Source organism: Mastigoproctus giganteus, chromosome 1 (assembly GCF_048544385.1).
Source record: "Mastigoproctus giganteus isolate SK-2022 chromosome 1, ASM4854438v1, whole genome shotgun sequence".
Classification (NCBI taxonomy): Eukaryota; Metazoa; Arthropoda; class Arachnida; order Uropygi; family Thelyphonidae; genus Mastigoproctus; species Mastigoproctus giganteus.
Window position 1 is genome coordinate 256,506,901 of NC_143575.1, and position 15,224 is coordinate 256,522,124.

Here is a 15,224-nt window from a genome sequence, read left to right on the forward strand (position 1 = left end):
GAGAAATTATTTATGACTTACAAATGTTAAAGAATGTTTATTCTTCATCATCATCGACTAAATGCATACTCATTGATCACTCATTATTGGCTTGGCACTGTTTGTTGCACAAGGAGTAGTCTTTTTCAGAAATGCTTCAAGGGACGTTTTTTACAAGATAATCTTCTCTTTTCTTTATACATTTCAATAGCATGCATAAGCATTTTTTAACGGAACGCACAAATTGCAACTAACACGATTTGCGCGGAGTATCAAGTTTACGAAGCTAAAAAAAAAAAAAAGGATCAAGAGAAGATTCTGAAAATTTATTTGTTTTTTTTTATACGATTGAAGATTTCAGTAAAGGGCAAACACATTTCACTATAATAATGTAAAAGCCCACATAATTCCAGCTATCAGTATTTTCACAAATGCAATAACATCGAGTTTACTACCCGTTTATAATTGCTTGCAGTAACAGAAAATAGCCAAATAAACCGGAAAGTGCAAATTATTTTATGGTCGTAACTTCTAGAAATGTGCTTTAGAATAATATCACAAAACCGTTCAAAATTAGTTCTTATAACATATGATAACGATGAAAGTGTAGTGCGTTTAATGATTTGAAAATTGGTAACTAATACAATTTACACTATAGAAACAACCTTTTAGGGAGTTATATAGCGAAAATTTGAACTTCCGAGGTCATGGAATGAATTACCAAAAAAAAAAGTGTTATTGGGTTCACTTTACGATATTTTCGCGATATGATTGTTATCAGATTAATATTGTAAAGCGAGGTACACTGTATTGTATAGCTACGTGCATGGTTTGAAATGCGGTATTTATGAATGTTTAACATTCATTTTTTGAAATTAATGTTCATATTTACGATTTTGTTGATACCTGAAAAAAAAAAAAAAAACTCAAACCCAGGAATTCAAAGCGAGAACTGCCTGTATATGCATAAGTTTCCTTCACTTACCTTTTATTGGATATTAGTTATGCAAGAACATTTGATTTTTGAAAGGGTCCGTAGATCTCTGTAGTTTGGGAACCACTGGTAGAGCTTTCTTCACAACACCAGTACATTTTCCTGTTGGTGTATATCTGGGCTTATCATTCATTGAATATTGTTCAGCTAATCTCCCTTTTCCCATTCTATCTAATAAATACCCCAAAAGTCTTTGAAGAGATTTAATGTGGCTATAACTTTTGTGTTCAAAGATCAAATGAAAAGCTTTTTAAACTTATTTATTTTCATTATGATTACAAATTATGAATGTAAAATTATGTCACTATAATGGCCTCCATTTTTCTGTGAATATTTCTGTCCTGATGAAGAAATTTTTCATAATCAGGGCCAACATACCCACACTAGTATGTGTACATTCAGGGAGCTCAAAGTGGAAGAAACTGGTGGAATATTAATGTCACCAAGCTGCAAAATGAGATTCCCAAGGAATAATTCCCACAAAATCATTGCTTCCCTCTAAGTGTGCACCATGGCCCTGTCTTGCTGAAATCACGTTCTGAACTATGACTAGTGTGAAAAATCTCATGCACTATATTTCTCTCCACTAATTGTAATTGCTTAATCTGAAGAATTTTCAAAAAGAATATTAGCCATCAATGGTGGCTGTTATGCTGCACCAAATAGCTATTTTTATATGGTGTACAGATTTCTGGGCAAGTCTGAATAGATTCTTGGACCTCACACAAAAATTGGTTCTTCAACAACCATTAAAATGAAAATAAATCTCATCACTCAATTTCTAATGGAAATTTCATTTTCAATACATAAATACAAAATTACTTTAACACACAACCACCTGTGATGTTATGTTTTAATTTCTTGAGCAATTTGAATTTTATTTGGGTAGAGGTGGATACCCTCTTATAAAATTTCACATATGGAACTTTTGGCTGCATTGTCAGACTGATGTAGTAGACCTTGCTCAATTCTTTCATGACCACCTCAACCTCAGCTTGTTTGAGGATGCCCAGATCATAGTTTGTTTCCCAAATGAAATTATGCAATATGCTGTCAAATAATTTATTAGAGGCAGCAAGTTGTTGCATATTGAAAATTCAACGTGCAACACTTTGTACGCCTATAACGGAACAGCTATTTGTAAAATACAGTTCCACAACAACCCCTCTGTTGTGCAATCAAGGATTTCGTTTTCAATAACTGCAGAAATGGTACTTTGTCTGGGGGGGGGGGAGAAGGGAGTTATAGCCAAATAAAATTCTTCAGTTTGAGACCCTGTCCATACCATCTTAAGTTTCTCTCACTTACCTTTGATTGGATATTAGTTATGCAAGAACATTTCAATGAAAGGCTTAATTTTATCAGTTTTAATATTGCCTTGCCACTGCTTCCATCTGTTAGTAAATTCACTTTTTTATAAATTACTTTATTTATCAACAAGATCTCAGTTCCACAGATTAAAACAGACTTAAACTGCTTTTAACAACTAATTTGCTTTGTCCAAATTTCTCTTCTGCTCCAACTGAATTTAAGTGAACTTCATACACTTCCTGCTTTACTTACTCCAGTGTTTATTACTAAAACCGTTCCTGGACACACAAAATTATTAGCATGTTCCAATTTTGTAGTATTAATAACATTATGCAAGGAAGCAAGCTCATACAGCATCAGCCAAAAAAAAAAAAAAAAAGCTAATTTGTCCAGATGTTTAAATTTATTTAAACTATCCATTTCTACAACATTAATAATATTTATTTTAATAATTATTTCAACAACTCTAGCTGACTGCAATTTCTGCAAAACTCTTCTGCAACTTTTCTGGACCTTTTCCAATTTAAATTTGTTCCTTATGCATGCCATCTGGGAAAGAGTAAAGATGCCATTATCATGTAGTTTACTTAATCTTTTTAACGCATTATACACTTCAATTAAGTCACCTTGCAGCTGCCTGGTTTCCTGAGATTGTAATTTACAGAATCTTAGTTTTCCTTGGTAAGAATGTCCTTTTGTGTCCCCAGTTAACTTTGTTGCTCTTCCCTGCATCCTTTCCAACAAATATATAAGTGTATGAGAAGGATAGTGAACCAAGTCACTTTCAAATAGTATTGAAGAAAATCAACTTTTGCATATGAGCCAATAAAATTCATTGTTAGATAAATTTAAATAAATTATGTCAATATTTGTTTGAAAATAGTTATATCTTCTGTCTTTGAATTTCCTAGGAATTTGAAATGTTTATCCTTAAAATTTAGGTTTAAACAAAAAAATGAACTTGCTCACTTTAACTCGAATATTTTTCCACTCCCATAAAATACAAAGTCCTATTACTAACTATTTTTATTATTTAGGATTGAATGAATGAGTAATATCACTTTTTCTTTTACCAGTAGGTTTTATTTAAACAAATAATGTATTACTGAAATTAAAATCACTATTTCTTTTGCCCCACCCAAAAAAAAAAAAGGATAAAAGTGGGTACTTTTATTAGCCATACATATATTCATGGTAACTTCAGCATATCCAGTGTTCCTTTCCACCGACAACCTTTTGTAGAAACTATGGTGACAAGAAGGAATAAGGCAATAACGAAATCATGTCTGTTTTCTTTGCACTTGTTACAGGCCATTGGTCTCTTTATACAGTTGGTTTTGTTAACTTGCAACAATGAAGACAGAGGTCTACCAATTTTCCCCTTCTGTACGTCAATTTCTTCAAATAGCATTAAATCGCTTGATGAGTTTTTTTAAAATATTGAGAAGGGGCACCCTCTTTTAAACTGCAGCAGTTGAAAGTTAAGCCAATTGACAGGTTCCTTGCTAATGTGTTTTTTTTTTTTTTTTTTTTTTTTCTGTTGAGTATAGTCTTTTCTAGAGGCTCTGATGACAAAAAATCATTGTGCTTAAGTTCAACTACTTTAAATGGTGGGTCTTTTTTCTTTTAATTTTTTTTTATTATATTAATTCAATTGTCAGGGCCATATATCAGTGAATTTTTCTTACTAAACTTTTCTATAATTCCGAAATTAGTGTCATTTGGTAGGTAGGGGTGACCAGAAACCATGAATACTACATCAATTGTATTGACTGCCACAGAAGGGTCATTGCACAACTTCAGTAAATTATTTGCAACCTTTATGTTGCAGTTTATCAGCAATCTGCACAGGATTTATTTTAAAGCCTTCAATACATTATTTTTGTGAATGATTAGTGTGTCTGTACTATAATTAGTTTACGTGTAGCTTCCCTGTATTCATCCTCTTAGTGTCTCTGATACCTGCTGTTTTGATATGACACCAATCTAGTTCTGATAATCCCACTTCTTTATAATTTCAGTTCCTATAGTAGTCCTTTTATAATAATCATAAATAGACCTTTTACCTTATGCCATCAAATTTATTTTATTTAATGTAATATGCATGATTTTTTACTTTAATTCTGCAATTTTTGAACATTGTGTCCAGAAACACAGTTATGTCCAGAAACAGACAGAAACCCTCAGTACTAATGCATTTGCAATAATACCTTCTAATAAGGAAGAAATAAATTTTTTTAACTTTCTTTGTGAATGCAGGTAATGCACACATTGAACTGGTTATACTATCAGTAAATATCATGAAAATAACAAGATACAAGTGCAAATTAGGAAATGTGCTTACCTTCTGTCTCTTTCACATCAACCACCCTTTTGATATGAGATAAATGGACTAATTCTAGATGTTTGAAAGGCTTTTGATTAGCACGTGGTAAACCTGAAGATAAACTAACAACTCCAGGGCTTTTAAGGTTAGTTGGCACTTTTGTCCGTCTTTTACAAATCTGTAAAATTAATGAATTGCTGTATTAAATTCTGTTTCACATTATGACATTTCAAAAAGTTCAGAAGCAATGAGTAAAGCTATATTTCACAGCCTTCACAAAACAGCAGTATCTATGAAATTATATGAACTATATATTTTTATCTATTTTAAATATATATATATATATTTTTTTTTTTTAACCACTCTGCTTGTGTCATCTGAAGTTTGGACACTTAAGTACTTTGGAACACATACGAGGATGGTTCATTAAGTTCACAGAATGACCTAGATATATTATTTAGACAGTTCTGGAATTTTGTGTAGGAACTATGATTCAATAGATACATCCTTATATAATGCTACCACTGTACAAACTATAATTTGTGTTTTGCAGGAATTTTTGTAAGCCATACCTCTTAAAAGGCATATCTGCAATCGAGTTCTGTGCTGATAACACTAGGAAACTCTGCATCACCATAATCCATTGTTGCTAAGTGGCATACAACTTTTACTTCTGGATGAGTTGTGTTAAAGATGAGTGCCATTCAAGTCACTGATTGATATTAGCAAGAAAAGAAGATAAAGATTGTCAGATGAAATACTGAGTCTGTCACAACATATCCAAAAGCAGTACATATAGTTCAATTACTTGAATCTGAAAAAGGTTTATGTACAATGGGTTCTAGAAGTATCAACGAATTACCAGAAAGCATTACACGAGGGCATCAATTTTTAAGATTTGGATGGAATCCTGGGAATCTTTTCCAGTTCATAATTGTGAATGAAACATGGATACAATATTGTTAACCAGAGTTCAAGCATAAAAGTATGGCCTGTAACCACACATCTCTGCCACTCAAATAACAGGTAGTAGTAGTAATGAGGCATGTGATGCAAGAAAGCAAGCATATCAGCTTATGTAGCATCAGCAAAAAAAAAAAAAATTTCACACAACCATTTCCTCTAAAAGTTTGTCCAGTTCCTCCTTGAATTTATTTAAACTATCAACTTCCACAACAGATTGAGGTTTATTCCAGCAATTAACTAATCACTGGCTAAAGGAAAATTTCTGCACATCTATTCTACAACTGTCTTTCCTCAGTTTTAATTTATGACCCCTCAGGTTCGTAATCTGAGCAAGTGGAAGGATCCCATCAGAATTTAGTGTGCTCAACTCATTCAAGGTCTTATACACCTCAATCAGATCACCTTGCAGGTGCCTAGTCTACAGCTGCTGCAATTTACAGAACCTAAGCCTTTCTTGGTAAGAAGACCCCTTCATTCCCCTCACCAATCTTGTTGTACACGCTTAAGCAACTCTACATCCTTCCTAAAATGAGGCCTCCAGACCTGTATGCAGTACTCAAGGCATGGCCTGACCATTGCCTTATACAAAGCGATAATTACCTCCTTTTTCCTGCTAGCAAAATTCCTGTTTTTTTGACAAAACTGATTGACGTGCTCTAGCAGCCTGTCTGAATTGCTCAGAAAACTTCATATCTAACTGCACAATTACTCCCAGGTCTTTTCATTTTCTGCCACCTTAAGTGTAGTACCACACAGTTGGTACGTTCCTCTGGGATTACTTCTATCCATATGCAGTACTTTGGATTTGTCAATGTTAAACTTCAGTTGCCAATTCTCAGCCCATTTACCCAAATTTTCTAGATCCTTTTGGAGTAGCACACTGCCATTACTGTCATTAACAACCCTGTCAACCTTTGTATCATCTGCAGACTTTGACACCAAGCCTGATGTACCTTCATCAATATCACTGATAAATATACAAAACAACAGCGGGCCCAACACCAAACCTTGTGAAACTCCACTAATAACTTTAGTTCACAAAGAGCAGCGTCCATTTATTACCACTCTGTTTTCTCCCACTCAACCACACTTTTAATCACTGTAGCAACTTATCCTTAATACCATAATGCACCAATCTGTATAGTAATCTTTCATGCACAACAGTATCAAAAGCTTTCCTGAAATCCAAGTATATGATATCAAAATTATTTTTTCCATCATTTGTAACCAACATCGTAGAATCCAATCAAATTTGTCAGACAAGACCTTCCCTTAACAAACCCATGCTGTCTGAATTATTGCTGCAGTCTTGTCTAGATGATCCTGCAAGGCATCTTTAACCAGATGCATTTAGAGCAGCAAAGCAATGGGCACAAAGTGGCAGGAGTGCTGTGACTCTGGGGAGAACTGGGGGGGGGGGCAATTCTCCAACACATCACAGCCTAAAAAAAAATGTGCAACTTGTGAAATGTTTGCCGAACTCTGGAACAGAACATGATATTGCCATGGGGACGTCTTTGTGTGTGCGCGATGTAAGGAGTGTAAGGAAGGGCACAAAAGGTGATATAGTTGTACACGTTGGCACTAATGATATTAAGAGTAGGAAACCGGCAGAATTACTTAACAAGTACAGGTCACTGTTGAACAAAAGCCGAGAATTAGGGTTGAATTTGAAAGTGTCCGCAATTCTGCCCAGACACGATAGGAGGGAGTATATGATGAGAGCCTTGTCGATCAATTCAGCCCTGGAAAGACTGTGCAAGGCTCAAGGGATAGAATTTTTTCCAGCCTGGTCTGTACTTGTTAACAGGAGAGACTGCTTCTACAGGGATGGGATACACTTAAATAGAAAGGGTGCAAGAATATTTGCTGATGCTATTGAGGCAGTGTTAGGTGGGTCGGAAAACTGATAGCTTGGGTGGATACAAGGACTAATAGTTTAACAGTAGCCGTAGGCAGAGGTGAAGGTGATTCTTGCACAACTTGTATTAGAATAAGTAGCGACCTGGAGCGAGGGGTGTTGGGGGTTTCAGGGACGGATGGCAGTAATCCTGAAATAGGTGGGTATATGGGATGTGTTAGGGTAACTAGGAATAGGAGCATGTATGCTTGCGTGTATACCAATGCTAGAAGTATAGTAAATAAATTTGATGAATTTGAAGTGTTGGTCAAGACATCAAAGGCAGATATTGCAGGGATAGCAGAGACGTGGTGTCACACAGATATAAGGAATGCAGAACTGGAATTTGGGGAGTACAATGTGTACAGAAAGGATAGACATGATAGAAAGGGAGGAGGTGTTATGCTGTTAATTAAGAAAAACAAAATCAAAAGAAGTGCACCCAGTTGATATAGATGAACAGTGCACTGTTGAGTCAGTTTGGTGTGACATAAGCACTGCGAAAGCAAAAATAAGAGTAGGTGTGTGTTATAGGCCTAATGACTCGAATGAGTACAATGAACAATTATACAGAGAAATAGAGTGGGCCAGTAAATCAAAATGTCTTATATGTATGTATAATGGGGGATTTTAACTTCCCAGATATTGACTGGAACTTGTGGGTTGGTCACTCACACACTAGTCAGACTTTTGTGGATTTATTGGATGATTGTTTTCTGCAGCAGCATATTCAAGAGGCAACCAGAGAGAGAGAGAGTAATACTCTTGAACTGGTTATCAGCAGTGATCATTCGTGTATTAAGAATTTGCAGATAAAGGACCCACTAGGTGGCAGTGATCACAGTGTACTGATGTGGGATTTACTTAAAGATATAATTACCATCAGGGGTAAAGGAAAGGGTTTTTGCTTCCGTAAAGGTGAGTACAGTGTCTCAGAAAGTTTTTAAATTCTGTACAGTGGGATAAACTGACGATGTTACATACATACATACTGACGATGTTACATCGATGCTACTAAACGTTTCATACCTAAATGGTTATCTAATGAAATAATGAGACTCGTAACAGGGAGGAAAAATGCATGGGATGCATATAAATTATCAAGTGACTCAGAAGCCTGTGGCAGATAACGAGAAATCCTTGGCAAAAGATACTAAGAAAAACAGCAAGGATTTCTTTACTTATATAAAGTCTAAAAGGAAGGGGATGAATCTGATTGGTCCACTTGACATCGATGGTTCAACTGTTGATGATCCTGCTCAGATAGCAAAGTACTGCATATGGGTAGAAGATTTGCTTCTACCCATATGCAGTACTTTGCATTTGTCAAGGTTAAACTTCAGTTGCCACTTCTTAGCCCATCTGCCCAAATTATCTAGATCTTGTTGCAGTAGTACACTGCCATTACTGTCATTAACAACAATGCCAACCTTTATATCATCTGCAAACTTCGATATTAAGCCTGATATACCTTCATCAATATCATTGATAAATATACAAAACAACAGTGGACCTAACACCGAACCCTGTGGGACTCCACTAATAACATTAGTCCAAGAAGAGCAGCACCCATTGATTACCACCCTCTATCTTCTCCCACTTAACCATCCTTTTATCCATTGTAGCAACTTACCCTTAATACCATTCTGCTCCAATTTGTACAATAGTCTTCCATGCGCAACAGTGTCAAAAGCTTTCCTGAAATCCAAATATATGATATCAAAATTATTTTTTGCATCCAGTTCCTTTGTAACCACATCATAATATCCTATCGAATTTGTCAGACAAGACTTTCCCTTAACAAACCCATGCTGTGTCTGAATTATTGCTGCAGTCTTGGGGATACATTTGCACATCTGCAGTCCGTGGGAACCTCCCGAGTCCAAGGATGCTCTCATAATTATGGCTAAGGGTTTGCTTAGTTGCTTTGCCGCCTCCTTTAATATAACTGGATAGATCCCATCAACCCCAGGTGCCTTTCGTATGTTTAACTTCAACAATTTCTCCTCCACTTTGCTCTCAGTTATTACAAAATCATTAAGTAACCTGCTACAATTTGATAAACTTCTGGCATTTTCCTCATGTATGAATGTAAATGAAAATACTCATTCAGTTTGTCAGCTATCTGAGCAGGATCATCAATAATCGACACATCGATATCAAGCAGAACAATTTGATTCATCCCTTCATTTTAGAGTTTATATAAGTAAAGAAGTACTGCTGTTTTTCTTAGCATCCTTTGTCAAAGATTTCTCGTAATCTGCCTTCGGTTGCCTAATCTCCTTTGTGCCTTGATTACAGTCTAGCTTATATCTGCCATAGGTTTCTGTGTTGTCTGATAATTTATATGCATCCCATGCATTTTTCTTCTTTGCCACAAGTCTCATTAGTTCATCTGACATCCATTTAGGCCTAAACCTTGAACAATATTTCTTAATCCGTATGAAAAGCTAGCAGCTTGCACAATTAATTCCTTGAATGATTCCCACATAGAATTTGCTGTTGGTAACATCATCAGTTGGTCCCACTGTACAGAATTTAAAAACTGTCTGAGACCACTGTAGTCACCTTTACGAAAAAAAAAACCCTTCCCTTTACTCCTGATGGTAATTATATCTTTAAGTAAATCTCACATCATACACTGTGATCACTGTCACGTAGTGGTTCCTTTATCTGCAAATTCTTAATACACGAAAAATCGCTGCGATAACCAGATCAAGAGTGTTAGCCTCTCTGGTTGCCTCTCGAACATGCTGCTGCAGAAAACAATCATCCAATAAATCTGCAAGACTTGCTAGTGTGTGAGTGACCAATCCACAAGTTACAGTCAATATCTGAGAAGTTAAAATCCTCCCATTATAAGACATTCTGATTACTAGCCCACTATTCTTCTGTACAATTGTTTGGTGTACTCATTAGAGTCATTGGGCCTACAACACACTCATACTCTTATTTTTGCTTTCCCAGTGCTTATGTCACACCAAACTGACTCATCGTTGCACTGTCCATCTATGTCCATAAAAACAATCTAAGGATGCACTCCTTAGATTATGTTTTTCATAATTAACAGCATAACTCCTCCTCCCTTCCTGTCCTTTCTGTACACATTGAACTCCTCAAATTCCAATTCTGCATTCTAATATCTGTGTGAGACCATGTCTCTGATATCCCAACGATATCTGCCTTTGATGTCTTGACCAGCACTTTAAATTCATCAAATTTATTTACTATACTTCTAGCATTGGTGTACATGCAATGATACATGCACCTGTTCCTACTGTTAGTTACGCTAACACAGCTCATGTTTTACTATGACTCCCAGCAGTCCTGGAAATCCCTAGCCACTTGCTTTGCAGGCTGCTGCTCATTCCAGTAGAAGTAGTGCAAGAATCACCTTCACCTCTGCCTGCGGCTACTTTTAACCTTTTAGTCTGTGAATCCCCCCCCAAGCTAGCAGTTTTCCGAACCACCAAACACTGCCTCTATAGCATCAGCAAACACTCTTGCACCCCTTCTACTTAAGTGTATCCCACCTCTGTAGCAGTAGTCTCTCCTGTTAACAAGCACACACCACACTGAGAAAATTTCTACCCCATGAACCTTGCACAATCCCTCCAGGGCCAAATTGATTGACAGGGCTCTCATCATATACTCCCTCCTATCATGTCTAAGCAGAATTGCAGACTTTAAAATTTAACCCCAACTCACGACTTTTTTTTTTTTTTTTTTCAACATTGACCCGTACTTGTTAAGTAAATCTTTAAAAGATATATGCTCTACAACATCAACTTTTTCCCTTGCAGACACATACTGGTCCTATTCCATTTATCCTTTTTACACAATATATTACCTGTCTCCCTAACAACAGTCTCCCCATCAATAACTCCTGGAGAACCAACGCATTCTGCCTTGGAGATTGCCACTGTGTTGCCTGATGCACAAGAATGAGCTCTGGCGTTGAGTTGGGCAGCTGAGAGCCTGATGGGCCCCTCATTAATTTCTTCGAGGGCATCCACTCTACACTTCAAGCTCTCAGATGATTCCATGCAAACACTGAGTTGCCTCCTAATTTCTAGACACACTCTGCACCTAGCACACACACAACGACATCCTCCTTGGCTAGATCATGTTCTGTTCCAGAGAGTTCAGCAAACATTTCACAAGTTGCAAATTTTTTTAGGCTGTGATGCGTTGGAGGACCCCCCCCCTCAGTTCTCGTCCGAGTCACAGCACTCCTGCCACTTTGTGCCCATTGCTTTGCTGCTCTAGTCTGGGGCATGATATTAAAAATTAATGAGATCAATAAGTTTAATCAATTAATTATCAATGCTTCACTATCTAATAGAATCCTAAATGCAGTGATATGTATTACACTATCTCATTTTATGTTAGAGCTACCTATTTACCACAATTAAAAATTTGAATTCCCTACCACTCTATACAAAAACAATAGAAAAGATTCGAACAAAAAAATGGTTTTATGTATATTAAATAGTAACCTATAAAAATTATCTAAATTAAAAATAAAAATAACCAGTGTAACTAGAACTATAAGGCTACATATAAAGTACAATATAATATAACAGCTAAGTAAATAAAACATTTTGCAACTTTTGGTTTGAAAGGTGACTGTTGTCACCTTGCAAACCAAAAAACACCGAAGTTCTTCCTGGTCAGTAAGCAAGGTTGACTCCATTTTTTGGATGTTCAGAGAGTGTTGCCTATGATTATCTTGAACATCTGACCATAATCACAGGACAACATTATGTGCAATAAATTGTAAAATTGTATGAAGCTAACAAGATGAGGTAACAAAAGAAATTGCAGTATGGTGTCCTTCTCAGCTAGAAAAATACATGCACAGACCACAACCACATCTTTGAGAAAAGTAACACAACACAATTCCAAAATGAGAAGTCATTTTATTTGGATGATTCGTAGTCAAATATATTTGACTAAAAGAAAAAGGAGAAAGTTATCTTTAACATTATCATGTATTTTTGCATTTTTATCCCACCATTTTTTTTTTTTTTTATTTGTATCATTTGTTTTTGAGCGGTGCATGACACATCTACTGTTTCAATTGCCAGAGTTGTAGGATTCAAAATCTCCCCCCACCCACACACCCTTACTTTCTGCACCTGGCTCTCCATAATTTCTTCCTCTTACCTATATGGGCAAAGACTTCACTTAATGAAAAGGTGAACATGCTATGAGAAAGGATACTGCAGAGGATAGTGACTTTTTTTTTTTTTTTTTTTTTTTTTTTTTTTGAGTAATAAAAGGACTTGGGCATAAATATAAAAAGATCAGTTAGCAAAATGCATTGCAATTCAGGGGAACTATATTAAATACAGAAATAAAAGCTTTCACAAAAGATTCATTTTTATGATAATTATTTTAAGCCAATCACACATACAAAAAAAATTAAATTAATTCTGTTTTTGACAGCTTTAGAGGTAAAACAAAGAGTAAGGTTAAAATAATAATCAGCATTACATTAAATGGAATCTAAATTGTTTCATGTGAAAGTTTGAGATTTATAAAAGCATTACCTCCAACATATCAGTGAAAAGAAACATTGTAATTATATCACTCCTTCGACTAACAACTTCTAAAATATCTTGCACATCGACCTTAGTGACAAAGTTTCTGTGGGATGAGAGTAAATTGGGCTGAAAATATAATGAAAACATAAATGAAACTTTTCACTTCAAGAAAATTGGATTGTGCTTAACTAGAAACATTTTGAAAGCCTGTGTTTTGTTTTTACAAAAGCCACTACTTTTTTTAAATTATGAATTATAAGAAATTTAGGTTTACACTTCATAACTAAAACTCTGTTTTTTAGCATGCCATAACAAAAGACATAAGAATAAGCAAAGTAATCTCCAGAAAACTACAAAAAACAATATAAATGGCTCTATTTCAAATTGATCATTAATGTACACAAATACTATTATAAAAATTTTCAATGAACAAAATAAGATAATTGCTACCATTTGTTACACATAAGAAATTTTATTAAAATTTTCAAAATTTAAACTTTCCTCCTACCAGAAAAAATTCTCTACTATAAATGAGGTAGTTGAAACAGAACTGAAACACTATTTACAAGATCAACATCAATTTCAACAGAATGCCCTTTAGTAACCATGCTAATATTCTTTATTTTCTTGGTCTTTGTTGTTAGCAGAAATACACATTTTTCATATAAATGCTTTTACACTGCAATGAATACAATATCAGTGACTACTTTCAAATATTTAAAATACTGAAAGTGATATGATGGCAACTGGTAAGTTTGAAAAATTCAATAGTATATGAGAGACTGTTGCAGATTGACCCAGTAGCATTCATTTTGTGATGGATATTGAAGGCATCCTCTCATTCAGACTGTTGGCAATGAAATTTACCTTGACAGAATTTTTTGTAAATTGCAACTGAAATTCTCATCCACCCAGTCAGAATGCACTGAGGAGACAAAAAGGGTCCAGGTGAAATATCATTAATGTCTGAAGATAGTGAGCTTTCACAAAAATATTCTTACCATTTAACATCAACAGGTCAAATCAGGGAATAAATCACAATCTGTGTGTGTGTGTGTGTGTGTGTGTAGCGCATGTGCTAAACAAGTCATACCAACAAAACAAAAAATAAAATAAATAAAAATAACCTGCCACTTTCTTCACATAAGGAATCACATCAGCCAGGAATAGCAGGATGGTATCATGATTAATTTCATCAAGCCATAGGAAAGAGAATTTGTGAAAAGTTGAGTGACAGCTATTTGCCTTTTGCATAATTTAATACTAAGTGATTTTGGTTTGGTTTGGATTTTATTGGCGCATTAGCAACTAAGGCTATAATGCGCCTTAATACTAAGTAAATATGCTTTTGATGCTGAATTGTGTCCATAGTTATAGCAGTTACATTGGCTTGCATTGATTTTCTCATTGATGGAAATAGAAATATTTTTCTGGCAACTTTCTCTCTAGTTATTATGCAAAATGTTAACATGTGTCCAAAATAATTTTTTTTTTTTTAATTAATGTACACTCATTTGCAACATGTTCCTTTGTATAGTATTAAAAAAAAAAAAAAAAAAAACCCCCTTCAATAGGATATTTTCCAGTTTCCTAAAAAGGAAATCTTGACATAAATCGAATGAAAACTAACGTAGCTTGCCAGATACCTCAGAATACATAGCAAGCAGGCATCCCTTTGTCACATGTTTTCCATGTTGCAGCTATTTTGTGCTTATAATTGTGTAAATGTATGAAGTAAATATTTTCAGAATTCATTACTTTTTTTCATATACTGTTGAACTAAATTATTCAGGCCAGAGTCTGAATAATTTAGTTCAACGCTTTGGCATTAAGGTATTATTTAAGTAAAAGGCCAGTATATAAGAATAAACTGTGGAAATTGTGAACTTTAACTGGTATTTCCCCCACTTTTCAATACTAGTGATAGCAATATGGGGAACATAAAGATGACTTTCATTATTTATAGTAACGGGATAACTCTTGCTTTCTTTTTGGAAAGCAGGATTATTCAGAATACTCAGAAAAAGAACCAAGAAATATGCTTTGCCACTTTGATTAAACAAAACACATGTCGGTTAAAAATGATTTGTCCATGTGATACATCCACTATGCACTTCAATACCTTGCTTGGATTTGTTACCAATATATGCATTACTTTTTGCATGAATGTACATATGAAGATTACTCTGATTATGTGTT

At 35.0% G+C, this 15,224-nt stretch overlaps 1 protein-coding gene across 1 annotated transcript in view; it reads right to left on the bottom strand.

Annotated features, from left to right (window-relative positions):
• The window catches only part of LOC150091803 (protein ECT2-like), a 76,657-nt gene that overhangs the window by 27,718 nt on the left and 33,715 nt on the right, over positions 1-15,224 (bottom strand). The window contains exons 11-12 of the mRNA XM_090369793.1: positions 13,032-13,151; positions 4,629-4,788 (exon numbers count right to left, since the gene is read on the bottom strand). Coding sequence (XP_090225919.1) covers positions 4,629-4,788; positions 13,032-13,151 — 280 coding nt within the window. The remainder of the gene's footprint in view (positions 1-4,628; positions 4,789-13,031; positions 13,152-15,224) is intronic.